Here is a 14048-nt window from a genome sequence, read left to right as displayed (position 1 = left end):
AGGATGTGGAACAAGGGGAACACTCCTCCACTGCTGGTGAGGGTGCAAGCTTGTATAGCCACTTTGTAAATCAGTGTAGCGGTTTCTCAGAAAACTGGGAATCAATCTTCCTCAAGACCCAGCTATACCACTCTTTGGCATATACCCAAGGAATGCTCAATCATAGCACAGGGACACATGCTCAATTGTGTTCATTAACAGCATTATTCGTAGTAGCCAGAACCTGGAAACAACCTAGATGCTCCTCAACTGAAGAATGGATAAAGAAAATGTGGTACATATACACAGTGGAATACTATTCAGCAGTAAAAACAATGACATCATGAGGTTTGCAGGCAAATGGATGGAACTAGAAAATATCATCCTGAGTGAGGTAACCCAGACTCAGAAGGACAAACATGGCATGTACTCACTCATAAGTGGATACTAGACGTAAAGCAAGGGATAACCAGACAACAACCCACAACTCCAGAGAAGCTAGCTAACAAGGAAGACCCAAAGATGGATTCATGGATCACCCTGGGAAGGCGAAATAGATGAGATCTCCATGAGTAAACTGGGGATGAGGGGTGGGCAATGGAGGGTAGGGGATAGGGGATGAGAACATAAGGGAACAGGATGGTCGAGCTGGAACAGGGATGAAGTAGGAAAGTAATGAAAGAGATAATATGACAGAGGGAGAGAGATATCATGGGGATAGAGAAATCTGGTGCTAGGGAAGTTGCATCACAGAGCTTTTCTCCAGTGACTGATGGAAGCAGTTGCAGAGATCCACAACCAAACACCAGGCAGAGCTCCAGAAGTCCAGTCAAAGAGAGAGAAGAGGGAATCTGTGAGCAAGTGCATCAGGATCATGATGGGGAAACCTGCAGAGACGACCAAACCAAACTAGTGGGAACTCATGAAAGTTGGATCAATGGCTATGGAGTCTACATGGGATTGGACTAGATAAACCCTCTGCATGGCCAGAAAGTTATGTAGCTTGATCTGCTTGGGGGGTCCCCTGGTGGTAGGATCAGAATCCATCCCTGGTGCATGAGCAGGCTTTTTGAAGCCCACTACCTATGATGGGACACCTCCTGCAGCCTTGAGGCAGGGGGAAGGGCTTGAACTTGCCTCTACTGGATGTGCCTCCCCATGGGAGGCCCTTACCTCCTTGTGGTGGGGGAAGTGGAAGGTAGATTGGGAGGGGGAGACTGGGGGGGAGAAGGGAAGAGGGGGATTTTTGGTGTGTAAAAATGAATGAAAAATTTTAATAGGAAAAATAAAGAAAGAAAGGTAAAAAATAAATAAAAGTAGTATTTTATTAATTCTTAGAGAATTTGGTACAATGTGTCATGATCATATTCTTCCCACTCCTTCCCTTAACTCCTCCCAGACTCACCCCCATCTCTCCCCCGCCCCTGTTTTTGTTTTTGTTTTTTTTGTTTTTTTTTTTTTTAAAGAAAAGACTATCTCACATCAGCTGTCCTGGCTCTTAACAGTATTTATGTCCCCTTTTCTGTGATGTCCCTAGAGCTGTAAGGGTAGGGGTTGTGTTCTAATGTATTGATTGGAGGCAGAGACTCTACTATCAGTTTATTTTTACATTTTGACCAGTTGTGGCTTTCTATAATATTCTTCATCTACTGCAAGAATAAGCTTATTTGATGATGGATGAGAGCAATACTTATCTCTGAATGTAAGGATGAGTATTTAGAAAACAGTTACAGATTATGCTAGCTTAGTCACGGGAGCAGGTTAACTAGGTACCCTGGTCTGACCAGCCATAGGTAGCTGGCTAAATGAATTGTGCCAGGTATGAATTCCCTCCCATTAGGTGGACCTTAAATCCAATCAGATGACTGTTGGTTACTGGTGTAAGTGCCACAGTGTGCCTTTCAGGATATCTTGCCCTGCTGGTCATTGTTGTTATTCATTGGCATTATAGCTGGATAGGACTTGATTGCTTCCCTCCATTGGCAGCTTGCATGGCTCCTTCTGAAACTATGAGGAGTAATCCTCAGTGAGGAATCTTCCAGGTAAGATCCAGATCAATTCCTTCAAATTCTGTGTCTGAGGTGTGTGCTGTCTTCAGCAATCAGGTCTTATCTTCTAGTCTGAAAGGTACCAAAGGCAACGGCAATGGCCTATATTGTTTTGGGAGAGTGTCTTGGACTCCTCTAACCAACAACTTACAAGTAGGTTTCATATGCCTGGCACTGGGTTTTTATTACATAGTTTATGTTCTTTTAGGGGGAGCATTGTCACCCCAATTGATGTAACTTCAATTAAATGATGTATTTCTCTTTGTGTATGTATACACACACACACACACACACACACACACACACACACACACACTCACTCACTCACTCACTCACTCACTCATCTAATTTTAAGGAGCTATTAAAAAATGATTCCTCTACGGCTTTTCTAAACATCTTTAGTGTTATTTGTCCCTCTTCCTTCCCCTTCCCTTTGTGTTACCATTCCTCTTTCCTCCTTAGGTAAGTCTCTCCTACTCATTATCCCTTTTAGAACAACTGTGTCCTACAATCCCCTTGTCTAGTGCTCCTGCCCAACCCATCCCCTGCCATGTTCTCTTTTTGCTTCTCTGGCATTTGCAGTTATTTCAGGTTATATACTCACTTCTGAAGATTCAGGGTTAGGGTCTGAGTTACCCCACTCAATATAATATTTTCTGTTTTCATCCATTTATCAGCAACGTTCATGATTTTATTTTTCTTTATATCTGAATAATATTTTATCATGTATACCACATTTTCATTCTCTATTCCTCAGTGGAAGGACTTATAAGTTGTTTTTATTTCTTAGGTATTGTGAATAGAACAGTAATGGTTATTGTAGATTATGATGAGGAAGCCTTTGGGTATATTACAAGAAGTGCTAGGTAGGTCATATGGTAGTCTACTTTTAGCTTTTTATTTTTTTGTTTTTTGAGAAGGGTTTCTCTGTAGCTTTGGAGCCTGTCCTGGATCTCGCTCTGTAGACCAGGCTGGCCTTGAGCTCACAGAGATCTACCCATCCCTGCTTCCTGAGTGCTGGGATTAAAGGCATGTGCCACAGCCACCTGACTACTTTTAGTTCTTTGAGAATTCTCCACACAATTTTCAGAGTGGTTGCACCAGTTTGCAATTCCAACAGTGAATGAGGGTTCCCCTTTCCCCATATCCTCACCAGCATTTGTTGTGGTTGTTTTGTGGATCTTGGCCATTCTGACTGGGTGAGATGAAATCTCAATGTTATTTTAATTTATATTTCCCTAATTGCTAAGGATAATGAGCATGTTTGAGGGGTGGATTTTTTGCTATTTTTTATTTCTGCTATTGAGCACTCTCTGTTCAGTTCTATAGCCCTATTTTTAAATTTTCAATTTTTTTAATCTTTAAAATATATATTATGGATATTGCTTCTCTTTGGCCATTCTCTATACTTGATAGATTTATTCCTTAGCTATGATTTTTTTTTAGTTTTATGAAGTTCCACTTGTCAATTGTTGGCCTAATTCCTGGGCAAATGTAGTCCTATTCAGAAAGTTCTTTCCTACACCCAAATCTTGTCTGTTTTCTTCTAATAGTTTCAGTGTGTCAGGCCTTACACTAAGCTATTCGATTCATTTGGAGTCACTTTTGTGCAGGTTGATAGACATAGACCTACTTTTTCCCTCTGCATGTGGACGTCCAGTTTTTCCAGCACTATGTGCTGAATATGTCATCTTTTCTGCAAAGATTTTTGGCATCTTTGTCAAATATTATATGGCTGTAGTTACGTTTACTCATGATGGAGTTTTCTGTTTTGATCCATTGGTCTACAAGTCTGGTTTTCTGCAACTACCATGCTGTTTTTTACTACTGTAGCCCTGTAATAAATCTTGAGAACTGGATTGTGAAGCCCACCAGCATTTTTCTTTTCTTTTCTTTCTTTTTATTTATTCTTTGTGTCTTTCACATAATGCACCTCCATCCCACTGATTTCCCTGTCCTTTCATATCCCCCCTCTGCCTTTGTAACCTCCCCCCAAAATAAAATAAAATAAAATTTTAGAGAAAAAAAGAAGAAAAATGAAAAAAGAGAAGGAAAAATAAATTTTGTCATGGAAGCTGTAGTGTGACACAGTGAGTCACACAGTAAACCCTTTTATCCATGTATCTTTACTTGCAAGTGTTCATTGCAAAGGGTCTGGTTTGAGGCCTCTGGCATCTGCTATACTGTTGATGCTGGGCCCTCACTGGGACTCCTCTTGGTTATCCTGCTGTTGCCCTGTGTTGTGGAGGTCCTGCCGCTTGGATCTACAGGACAAGTCCCTTTATGTGCTGCAACAGATCATGCAGATCACAGATAGGGTGGATGTTGGGGTGGGCCAACACATAATCCTGGTTCTGGGCCTGGGTAGTTGCAGGGTTGGTCAGCCCTCCAGCTCTCCCCTGTCCTCACCACCAGAGTGAACTCTTCTGCATTGCCCTCCTAGTTCATCCCTTGCAGCAATGAGCAGGGGCGGGGCCAGTTCTCCTGCTTTCATGTCCTCAGGGCCTGCTCACTCACATCTACACCTTCAGGACCAGCTCTACTGTGTTGCCTAGACATGGCGTAGGGGCCACTCTCCCAAGTGCTGCAGCTGATGGGGGCAGAGCCAGCTCTCCTGTTCTTATGACCTCAGGGCCAGCTCTCCCACCTGCCTCAGGTGTTGATGGGCGTGGGGGAGGTGGGCATCTCTCCCTTGCCCATGCTACCACATGACAGATGAGTAATGGGGACAGCTCTCCCATGCTCACAACATCGGGGCTGGCTCACCCACACCTGCTGGTTACCAGCTGCAACACTCCTGAGAACAGCCCCTGCACTTCACCTGGGCAACACAATAGAGCCAACCCCATTGGTGGAGGCATGGGTGAGCACTTGGGAAAGTGAACTCTGCAACTTGCCTGGGCAGTATAGTAGAGCTGTGGTGGAGGTGTGAGCAAGCCAGGCCCAAAGTTGTGAGCATGGGAGAGCTGTGCCCATTACTCATCTGTCATGTGGTGGGGGGGGTAGGGGGAAGAGCCCCCTCCCTCCCTACCTGCCCCCTCCACTCATCAATGCCTAAGGCAGGGCTGGCCCTGAGGTCATAAGAGCAGGAGAGCTGTCCCAGCCCCTACACCTTGCCTGGGCAACACAGTGGTGTTGGCCCTGAAAGTGTAGGTGTGGGAGAACTGCCCCTGAGGGTGTTTGAAAGCAGGAGAACTGGCCCCACTGCCTGCTCATTGCTTCAAGGGGTGAACCAAGGGCAATGCTGGAGAACTCACCCTGGTGTTGAAGACAGGGGAGAACTGGCAGGCTGACCAACCCTGCAACTGGAGGTGGGAGTGGGGTTGGTCCTGTGGACCCAGGGGTGCAGGATCTCCATGACACAGGGCAGCAATGGTTATCCAGGGAGAGTTCCAGTGAGGGTCCAGCATCGATGGTGTAGCAGAGACCAGGGGCCTTGAACCAAACCAATGACTTTGTGATGAACACCTGCATGTAAAAAGGTATGGATAATGGATAATGGGGTTTCCTGCATGAATCACTGTGTCACACTGCAGCTTCCATGGCAAGATTTTCCCTTAACCTGCCCCCTCTCTCTGGTTTTTGGAGACAGGGTTTCTCTGTGTAGTTTTGGTACCTGTCCTGGATCTCGCTCTGTAGACCAGGCTGGCCTCGAACTCACAGAGATACGCCTGGCTCTGCCTCCTGAGTGCTGGGATTAAAGGCGTGTGCCACCACCGCCCGGCTTCTTTTTTTCTATTAAATTTTATTTTGTTTTATTCTGGAGGGGAAGGAGATGGGTGGGTCCATCCCAACATCCACCCCATCTATGATCTACTGAAGCACAGGGGTGGGGGTTGGGGTGGAGTCGCTTCTATGGACCCAGGGCTGCAGGATCTCCATGACACAGTTGTACTTTCTCTAGGACTTTTCTCATGAAGACATGTTGGATTTTGTCAAAGGCTTTTTCTTCATCTATTGAGATGATCATGTGAACTTTGTCTTTAGGTTCATTTATTTGATTTATTACATTATTGATTTACCTGTATTGAGCTAGCCCTGCATCACTGGGCTTAATCTAACTTGGTCATAATAGGTAATCTTTTTGATATGTGCCTAAATACAGTTCGCAAGTATTTTATTGAAGATTTTTGCAGCTGTGTTTATTAAGGATAGTGTGTGTGTGTGTGTGTGTGTGTGTGTGTGTGTGTGTGTGTCTTTCTTTACCTGGTTTTGCTGTTAAATAGTATTGGCTTTGTAAAAGGAGTTTGGAAGTACTCTATTTCTATTTTTAAAAACAATGTAAGAAGTATACTTTGTAGATCTTCTTTGAAAATCTTACGTTTTTCTGCTGTGAATACATCTGGGCCTGGACTTTCTGGCTTTCTTCCCCTCATGCTTTCAAAAAGCTTTTAAAACTATGTGTCATATATTTTAGCCTGTGCTAAGAACTCATGGCCCTTACATTTAATCACTTCCTGTTCTATTGTTTTTATATCTACCTTGTGTAATTGTTTCTACTAAATTCCCTTTAATTTATTACAAAATTTAATGTGTTTTGATTTGAAAATATGCTGACTTTGATAACTTTTTATTACTAAGTGCATTCATCACAGAAATGTTTAAAATAGTGTATAGGGTGATCAAAAATTGGTTATTAAAAAATAATCTGCCTTAGTTATATACTATTTTCACTTCCATCTTGCTTGTATACATAGTATATCTCTTCCTATGTGTATGATGCATACTTTTGAGTGTGAATGTGTCTACATATATGGTACATGAGCGTGAACGTCTGAGTATACATATGTTGATGCCCACATTTTTATAATTCTATATGTACTACATGAAAACAACTATGCATTCTATTGAAGAAGCATCAATACTTGGTTGTAGTCCAGGCACTGTGTTAGATACTGGGTATACTGTAGTAAACCAGATTGACAATTTCTCATTTATGAACATGATAGTGTCATGGGGTAGAAAGAGGGGACAGAACTATGCATGTAATCCAAACTGTTGTAAGTTGTGATAAGATCTATGAAAGAAACAAATTATGTCTAACAAGGCAAAAATTTATGTCAGTGGGGTGAGAAAGATCTCAGTAAGTTCCATTTATAGAGAACTAAAGGGGGAAAGCATGTAGCCAAAGCCAGGTAGAGACATAACAGGAACAGGAATTCTAAGCCAATTTCCCTAGTGAACGTAGATTCAAATACCTCAGTTAACTACTGTAACCTGAATACAGGCATATATCATCACAAAGATCATCCAAGTTGGCTTTACCCCACAGGTGCAGGGTTGGTTCAACATTTGAAATAAATCATGTAAATGGACTTAAAGATGAAAACCACATCATCATCTCAATAGATGCAGAAAGGCCTTTGATAAAATCCTACGTCCTTCATGATAGTGAGAAAAGAATACTTACACATTCTCAAAAAATTAAAAGAAGGTGTGTGTCTTCAGATACTTGTAGAAGAAAAGGGATTTGCAGAAAGTGATGTATGACTGAAGGCATGGGACCCATTGGCATAGGATATGGTTTGGATGTCAGCCTAAGCACCATGGAAAGCCACTAAAGGCTCTTAAGTATGACCTGACGGGGAACAGTTTTGTTGTGTGGAGAATGATTAGACAGGGGGCTAGGAAAACAGTTAAGAAGCTATTATAGACTGGGTGAGGTGGCGCACACTTGTAATATCCACACCAGGAGGGGAGGCAAAGGCAGGAGAATCATGAGTGTGAGGTCTGCCTGGGATACAAAAGTAGACTCTCTCCAATTAAGTAAGCAAATACTACAGTGATCTAGGCAAGAAGACACATTCACTTGAATTGGTGTGTGGAAGTAGAAACAGTAAAGCATAGCTAGGTTAGAAACCTATTTTGCAGGGATGGGGATATAGTGCAGTGTTAGAATGCTTGCCTAGCATGTACAAGGTCCTAGGTTCTATCTCTAGCATTTAAAATTAAAATGGGATTTTGGAGGAAACACTAGCAAAAAATTCTGTTAAATTGGACTTAAATGTGAGTTAAAGAGAGATCAGGGCTGATTGTTTAGTTCCTGGTTTGACTGACTGCTGAGTGGTGATGTTATTTCTTGAGGTGAAGTTTGGGAGAGAAACAGGAAGGACTGTGGATATAAATGTGAAAGCAGTGAACATATCTCTCTACCACATACTTGTCATAAATGTATGTGTATGTGGCCATTATATTTATGTTTATACCTTGTTTCTATCAGGTACGCGCACACATGTTTATACATTTCATCTATTTGTTTTCTAAAACAAATGGAACCATGTATACGTCTACCTATTATACTTTGCAAATATTAAACATTTATTTTATTTACTTATAATTTGATGAAGGAAAATTATATTTTCTTTTAGTTTTGTTTACATACATTTGTTTTTTTTTTTTTTTTTTTTGGTTTTTCGAGACAGGGTTCCTCTGTGTAGCTTTGCGCCTTTCCTGGAACTCACTTGGTAGCCCAGGCTGGCCTTGAACTCACAGAGATCCACCTGGCTCTGTCTCCCGAGTGCTGGGATTAAAGCCGTGCGCCACCAAAGCCCGGCTACATTTGTTTTTTAATGGAATTGAATGAAAATAATAGATTTTTTATTATTATTGTGCGGAAATATATGTAGAGATAAAAGGATGACTTTGTGGAGTCATTCTCTCCTTTCAGCTTTCTGGGGATTGAACTCAGGTAGTCAGGCTTGTGCTGCAAGTGACTTTACCTACTGAGCCACCTCACAGGCCATGGCTTGAATGTTTTGAAACTTAAAAAGCCAACTACTCATCATTTGTATGTCATCTTCTGCAAGAAGCAACTACTATGGGCTATTCCTGTGGATATATATGTTGAATATCTGTTACCCAAAATGCTTGAGACCAGAAGTGGTTGGGATTTTTGAAAGAAATGTTGGAATATTTGCATTCACATAATGATATATCTTAAATGGGCCCCCAGTTTAAACACAAAGTCTTAAACCTCCTGTACTCATAACCCAAAGATTTAATGCAATATTTTTAGTGTGTTTACATTTTTCACAGTGTGCCTGAGATTTATCACATGAGGTCAGGTGTAAAAATTTCCGTTTTTGGCATTACATCTGTCCTTGAAAATTTTCAGTTTTAGATTTGATGTTTTTGGATGAGAGATGCTGTACCAGTTTAGAGAAAAGATGCAGTCATTTCCTGCAGTATCTAACTCCTGAGTGGCTTTGTATTCACTCTAAAAAGACCTGGATTTGCTATTTCCTTTCTGAGACTGAATGTAGGTGAAGTGTTTAACCTAACCCGAGAATACTAATATGTGTGTACCTGCTTGTGCCACCGTGACTGCTGTGAACAATGTACTCGGTAAACACTCAGGAGTTCTTCCCTGACTTTCTGGTTCCTTTATGTGATCAGTTAGGGAGTGCTGGTGATAGATAACTGTCAGTTTCTAAAGGTGACTTTTGTCTGTCTCCCCTAGGTCTTGGCCTTTCTTCACAGCCTCTTCATTTCCAACAGCTTGACTGTGGAGCTCACACAGGATTTCCTCCCATACAAACAGCAGCTGCAGCTCAGTTTACAGAATGTGAGTTGCATGTGGATGTCTTTCCCTGCCATTGAGATTTGAGCCCCAGTTGTCTTAACTGTGGAATTACAGGTTTTTGCGCCGCAGCCAATTTGTCAGACAAAGTGGTGTGGAGTACAAACATGTTAGCATAGTGGTGTGTTCTTGCTTTTTCAGTTTTGACTCTTCCTCTCTTTGAGGTTTCCTGATGTTCAAACCTATCCTCTATTCAGGAACGCCTCTATTTAGCCAGGACTTATTAAGTGTTGGTACTTTACTGTATCGCTTGCAATCACAATCCAGCTGTAGGCTTATTTAAAAATAAGGCTTAGGCCTTAAGCTCCCGAAGTCAACTAAGACACTTGTGGGCTTTATTATTATGAATGCCCTTATTTATTGTCTTCCTTCTCTCAATGTTAAAGTACTTCTCCATCTTGTTGTACATGCTAGTTCTTATAAATGAGCACAGACATGACATTTTTATGTATTGGAACATGAGAATTTACTAATTTTATCACTTAGCCCTCATTTGATGCGTATTTATGGATACCATGAAAATATACCCTGTGTAAGACAATGTAGAAGTCTCTGGCATACCAGAAGGAGGCATCAACATTTGTCTGTCTTGGATGATCATATATTTTCTTCGAGTAGAGGCATAACCACAGATACATCATAATCCTTTATAGTATTTGTTGCTATATGGAATCAGACCAACAGAGAAGGTATTACTAAGATCAGGTGACATTGGACTGGGTGCTACATTGCATGGCCTTCATAGATGTGTTTTTAAATTCAAAACTGCTGATAAGATGCTTGCTTCGGGGGATTGTGATAGACAGTTTTACCTACTTTTTTCTTTCTGCATTTATTCCTTCCTTCTGGGTTCTCTCCTTTACCTGAATGTGAGAGTGCCTGTTTTCTGCTGACTTACACAATCTTTCTACAATCAAGTTGACTCCTCTGCCATGTGTAACTTGACAAATGTGAGCTAATTCCAGGCGTTCGCATGTGTACTCATGGCTGACTCATTGTTAGTATGGTTGACAGCTGGGGCCGACCAGTGTAGTCCTCCTTTTCTTCACTAACATAATGAAGTTGCCCTTAGGTTAAAGTAGGGTCAGCCTAATCTCCTTATTTACTTGAAGCTTGAATTAACCCATTGGGTAGAACCTCTGGCTTCTTGTGGTATCTGTGTTTTTGTTTCCTTTCTACTTCATAATACCATTAAACTCTAGAATTATTTCTAGTCACTACCATTCAGCAGTCTTCTATATGTTTTAGCACATGCTGTGAGCACAGAAATCTCTGTACTATATCTATGACCTATAAATACACAGTCTTGCTGATGATAGTGGTGCTAATGATTATAACGGTCTCTTGACAGACAAGAAATCATTTCTCCAGTACCCGAGAAGAGATGGAAGAACTTAAGAAAAGGATGAAAGAAGCTCCTCAGACATGCAAACTTCCGGGACAGCCAACCATTGAAGGCTATCTCTATACACAGGAGAAATGTGTGTGGGCATGCAGGGCTCCAGTTGGCTTGCCACGTTACCTTTCTGAATTCTGGGAATTTCTGTTCGTAGATCCATGTCAGATACAACTCCTTGGAGGGCAGGGTGGGAATAGAAAAAATGTAAAAGGAAGAAACTTGAGGGGGAGTTGGGACACTGTCTCTAGAGCAGTACGATCTAATTTTTTTCTCTGAGATTCAATATGAGGAATGTTAGTTGTGTACAATGAACTTTGGGTCAAAAAGGAGGTAGGACAAAGAAGGCAGATAGATCATATTTATTGCACATACTATGTGCAGTGCTCTCAAAGCCTCATCCCATTTAATCTTTGATTCCACATTATGTTCATTTTATACTAGAGACCACTGAGGCTTAGAACAAGCACTAGATCTAAGATCCAATTCAGGTGTATCCTATGCCCAAACTGATACTCTTTCCAGTGTATCCTGTCCTACCCACCACCCTCAGAGCCTGTACAGTGTAAAGTGGTGAGCAGCGTCCTAGTTTTCTCCATACATGACAACCTAAACTGTCTACTGTGAAGTAAACTTGCCCCTAGTTGAGAACCTCTGCTACATACTGTGCAGTGCCTCTGTGCCTCAGTTTTCAGTCAAATGGCTGTCACTCAGTTGAATGAACACTCACAAGCATTGTTTCTGCCAAATGCTATGCAACACATTGAGAGTACAAAAAAAGTGATAACATGTTTTCTTTTTTTTCTTTTCTCAAAGCAATTCTCAGACTGATAGGAGAGATAGGAAAGTATTCATGAAACATTTCGAGCACCCTCTTTGGGGCATATATCTAAGAACTTCTCTGAGGCAGTGATGCTTGACCTAGAACTTGAATGTTCAGTGAGAGTGTGACAGGTAAATAGAAACTGGGCTAGGGCTTGGTAGAGAACTCCAGGTGTGTGCTACTATATGAGTGGAGGCACAGGAGTGATGGAGAACATACCTTATGCTTAGGTCTTGGTTTGTTTAGGATAGCCCTTGTTGTTCTGATGTAATTCTTCATTCTTAAATACATGTTGTGTGCAATCCATTTTAAATACATGCTGAGTTTACAGTACACACTATATATCCACTGAAGTATTTGGGAACTGGAAGTAATTCAGTGACACAGGATCATAGAGGTGACGGTGCCCAATGACAAGTCCAGAATGGCCAGTTTGATCTAATTATGCAGGGCTTTGAAGGTGGACTAAGTTGTCTGGAGAGAGTAGGAAAGCCATGTGTGATTTGCAAGGGAAATGACATCAATGGAAAGGTAGTTTACAGTACTGGTCTAGCATAATGATGATGAAGATGGGTTGGACAGGAGTGCATCAGAAATGGGGAAATGAGAGATGTCTGCTTGAACTGATGAATGGGGGGAAAAGTAAATTTATATTTTATTGGTAAACGCTATATGTATTAAGGAAACAAGACAGCGATGACACCCTTTAATTCATTGCTAAAAGGGTAGGAGAAGTGGAGATAGCTGAAGGAGTGGCATGGACACAGCTCAATGGTAGTCAAATGAGAGGTTTCAGGAAAGAGGAACACTGGCAGGGCTTTCCAGCTTCTGGATGCATAGGTGTCTTGATTCCCAGCAACTGTTGCAGGGAGAGTAGGTTTGGAATGAGCCAAGAATGAATATGGGAAACAGTTGGTGAGGGTCTCTGTGGGTACAGCGGGTAGGTGGGGTAGGTAAAGATAGAGCACAGGTAAAGGGCAGAGATTGACCTGGGGTTTGTCTGCAAAAAGTAAGCAATAGCCTGAGACTCTGCATAGAATGTAGAGACCTTGGACTCAACTTCAAGCACTGGAGAGGAAAACAAACGTCTTCTGCTTTGGGGAGCTTAAATATTCTGCTAGTTCACTTTCTCCTGTCTTTGTAGGGGCTCTGGGGATCTCCTGGGTGAAATACTACTGTCGGTATGAGAAGGAGACCAGGACACTCACCATGACACCAATGGAACAGAAGCCAGGTGCTAAGCAGGTCAGTTCTAGTTACTGCTACTTTGTGAGTGTATCTCAGAAAAGAACATATATTGACGAAGTGTCAAATAATCAAGTCTATCACTGTTATGTAAAAACCAGGATTTTACATGTTCTCTTTGGCCCAAGTTTATGTGGGCCATGGCTAAGATCAAGACTTTTGTTATTATTATTTGTTTTGGTTTTTGAGAAAGGGTTTTGTTCTGTGACCCAGGCTGGCCTAGAACACATTGTGTAGCACAGACATGACTTGAACTTGTAGCAAGTCTCCTGCCTCAGACTCCTGAGTGCTGGATTAAAACAGGTGTGTTTCATCATACACAACTGTAGATGAATTTCTAAATGGTCTTATTAAATAAAAAACATGGAGCCAAATATAGGGGTTAAAGCCTTAGAGATCAGGAAAATAGGGAAAGCCACCAGCCAACCTTACCTCAACAACTCTGCAGCTTCCAAATGCAAGCTACTTCCTGTCTTACCAACGCCTTTATTGCCTTGCTGTTCTGCCCTCTCATTGGCTCTTAGTCCAGCTACCTCACTTCCTTGTCACTGTCTGTCTGTACAGACCTCCAGGTCTCTATGGTTGGTATTGGGATTAAAGGCTTGTGTCACCACAATTAGCTCTGTTCCCTAATATGGCCTTGAACACACAGAGATCCTGCCTGCTAAGTGATCAGATTAAGGGCGTGTGCTGCCTGACATTTTGTTTACTTAAAATGACTGGCCTTTCCCCCTAATCTCCAGGCAAGCTTTATTAAAGCACAAATAAAATATCACCACTTTTCAGCACAAACAAAATATCACCACACACAACTCCTACCATCAGGGTTTATGATGGTGTTTTTCTGTTTTCAGCCTATTTAGTATTGCAGTTGCCTATCGCTTGTATAAAGAACATATCCAAAACATGGATGATTCTTTTAAATAGTGAGTTTAAAATAATTTCTGGAATGCCTTTATTAAAAGTGTGTGTGTATAT

General features: G+C 41.7%; 1 protein-coding gene across 1 annotated transcript in view; it reads left to right on the top strand.

The window, feature by feature from the left end:
- The window catches only part of Ophn1 (oligophrenin 1), a 348861-nt gene that overhangs the window by 195201 nt on the left and 139612 nt on the right, over nt 1-14048 (top strand). The window contains exons 8-10 of the mRNA XM_059250481.1: nt 9487-9591; nt 10958-11087; nt 12970-13070. Of these exons, the coding sequence (XP_059106464.1) occupies nt 9487-9591; nt 10958-11087; nt 12970-13070 (336 nt within the window). The remainder of the gene's footprint in view (nt 1-9486; nt 9592-10957; nt 11088-12969; nt 13071-14048) is intronic.

Source organism: Peromyscus eremicus, chromosome X (genome assembly GCF_949786415.1).
Source record: "Peromyscus eremicus chromosome X, PerEre_H2_v1, whole genome shotgun sequence".
NCBI classification, from domain to species: Eukaryota; Metazoa; Chordata; class Mammalia; order Rodentia; family Cricetidae; genus Peromyscus; species Peromyscus eremicus.
This window is presented reverse-complemented; position numbering and strand designations above follow the sequence as displayed.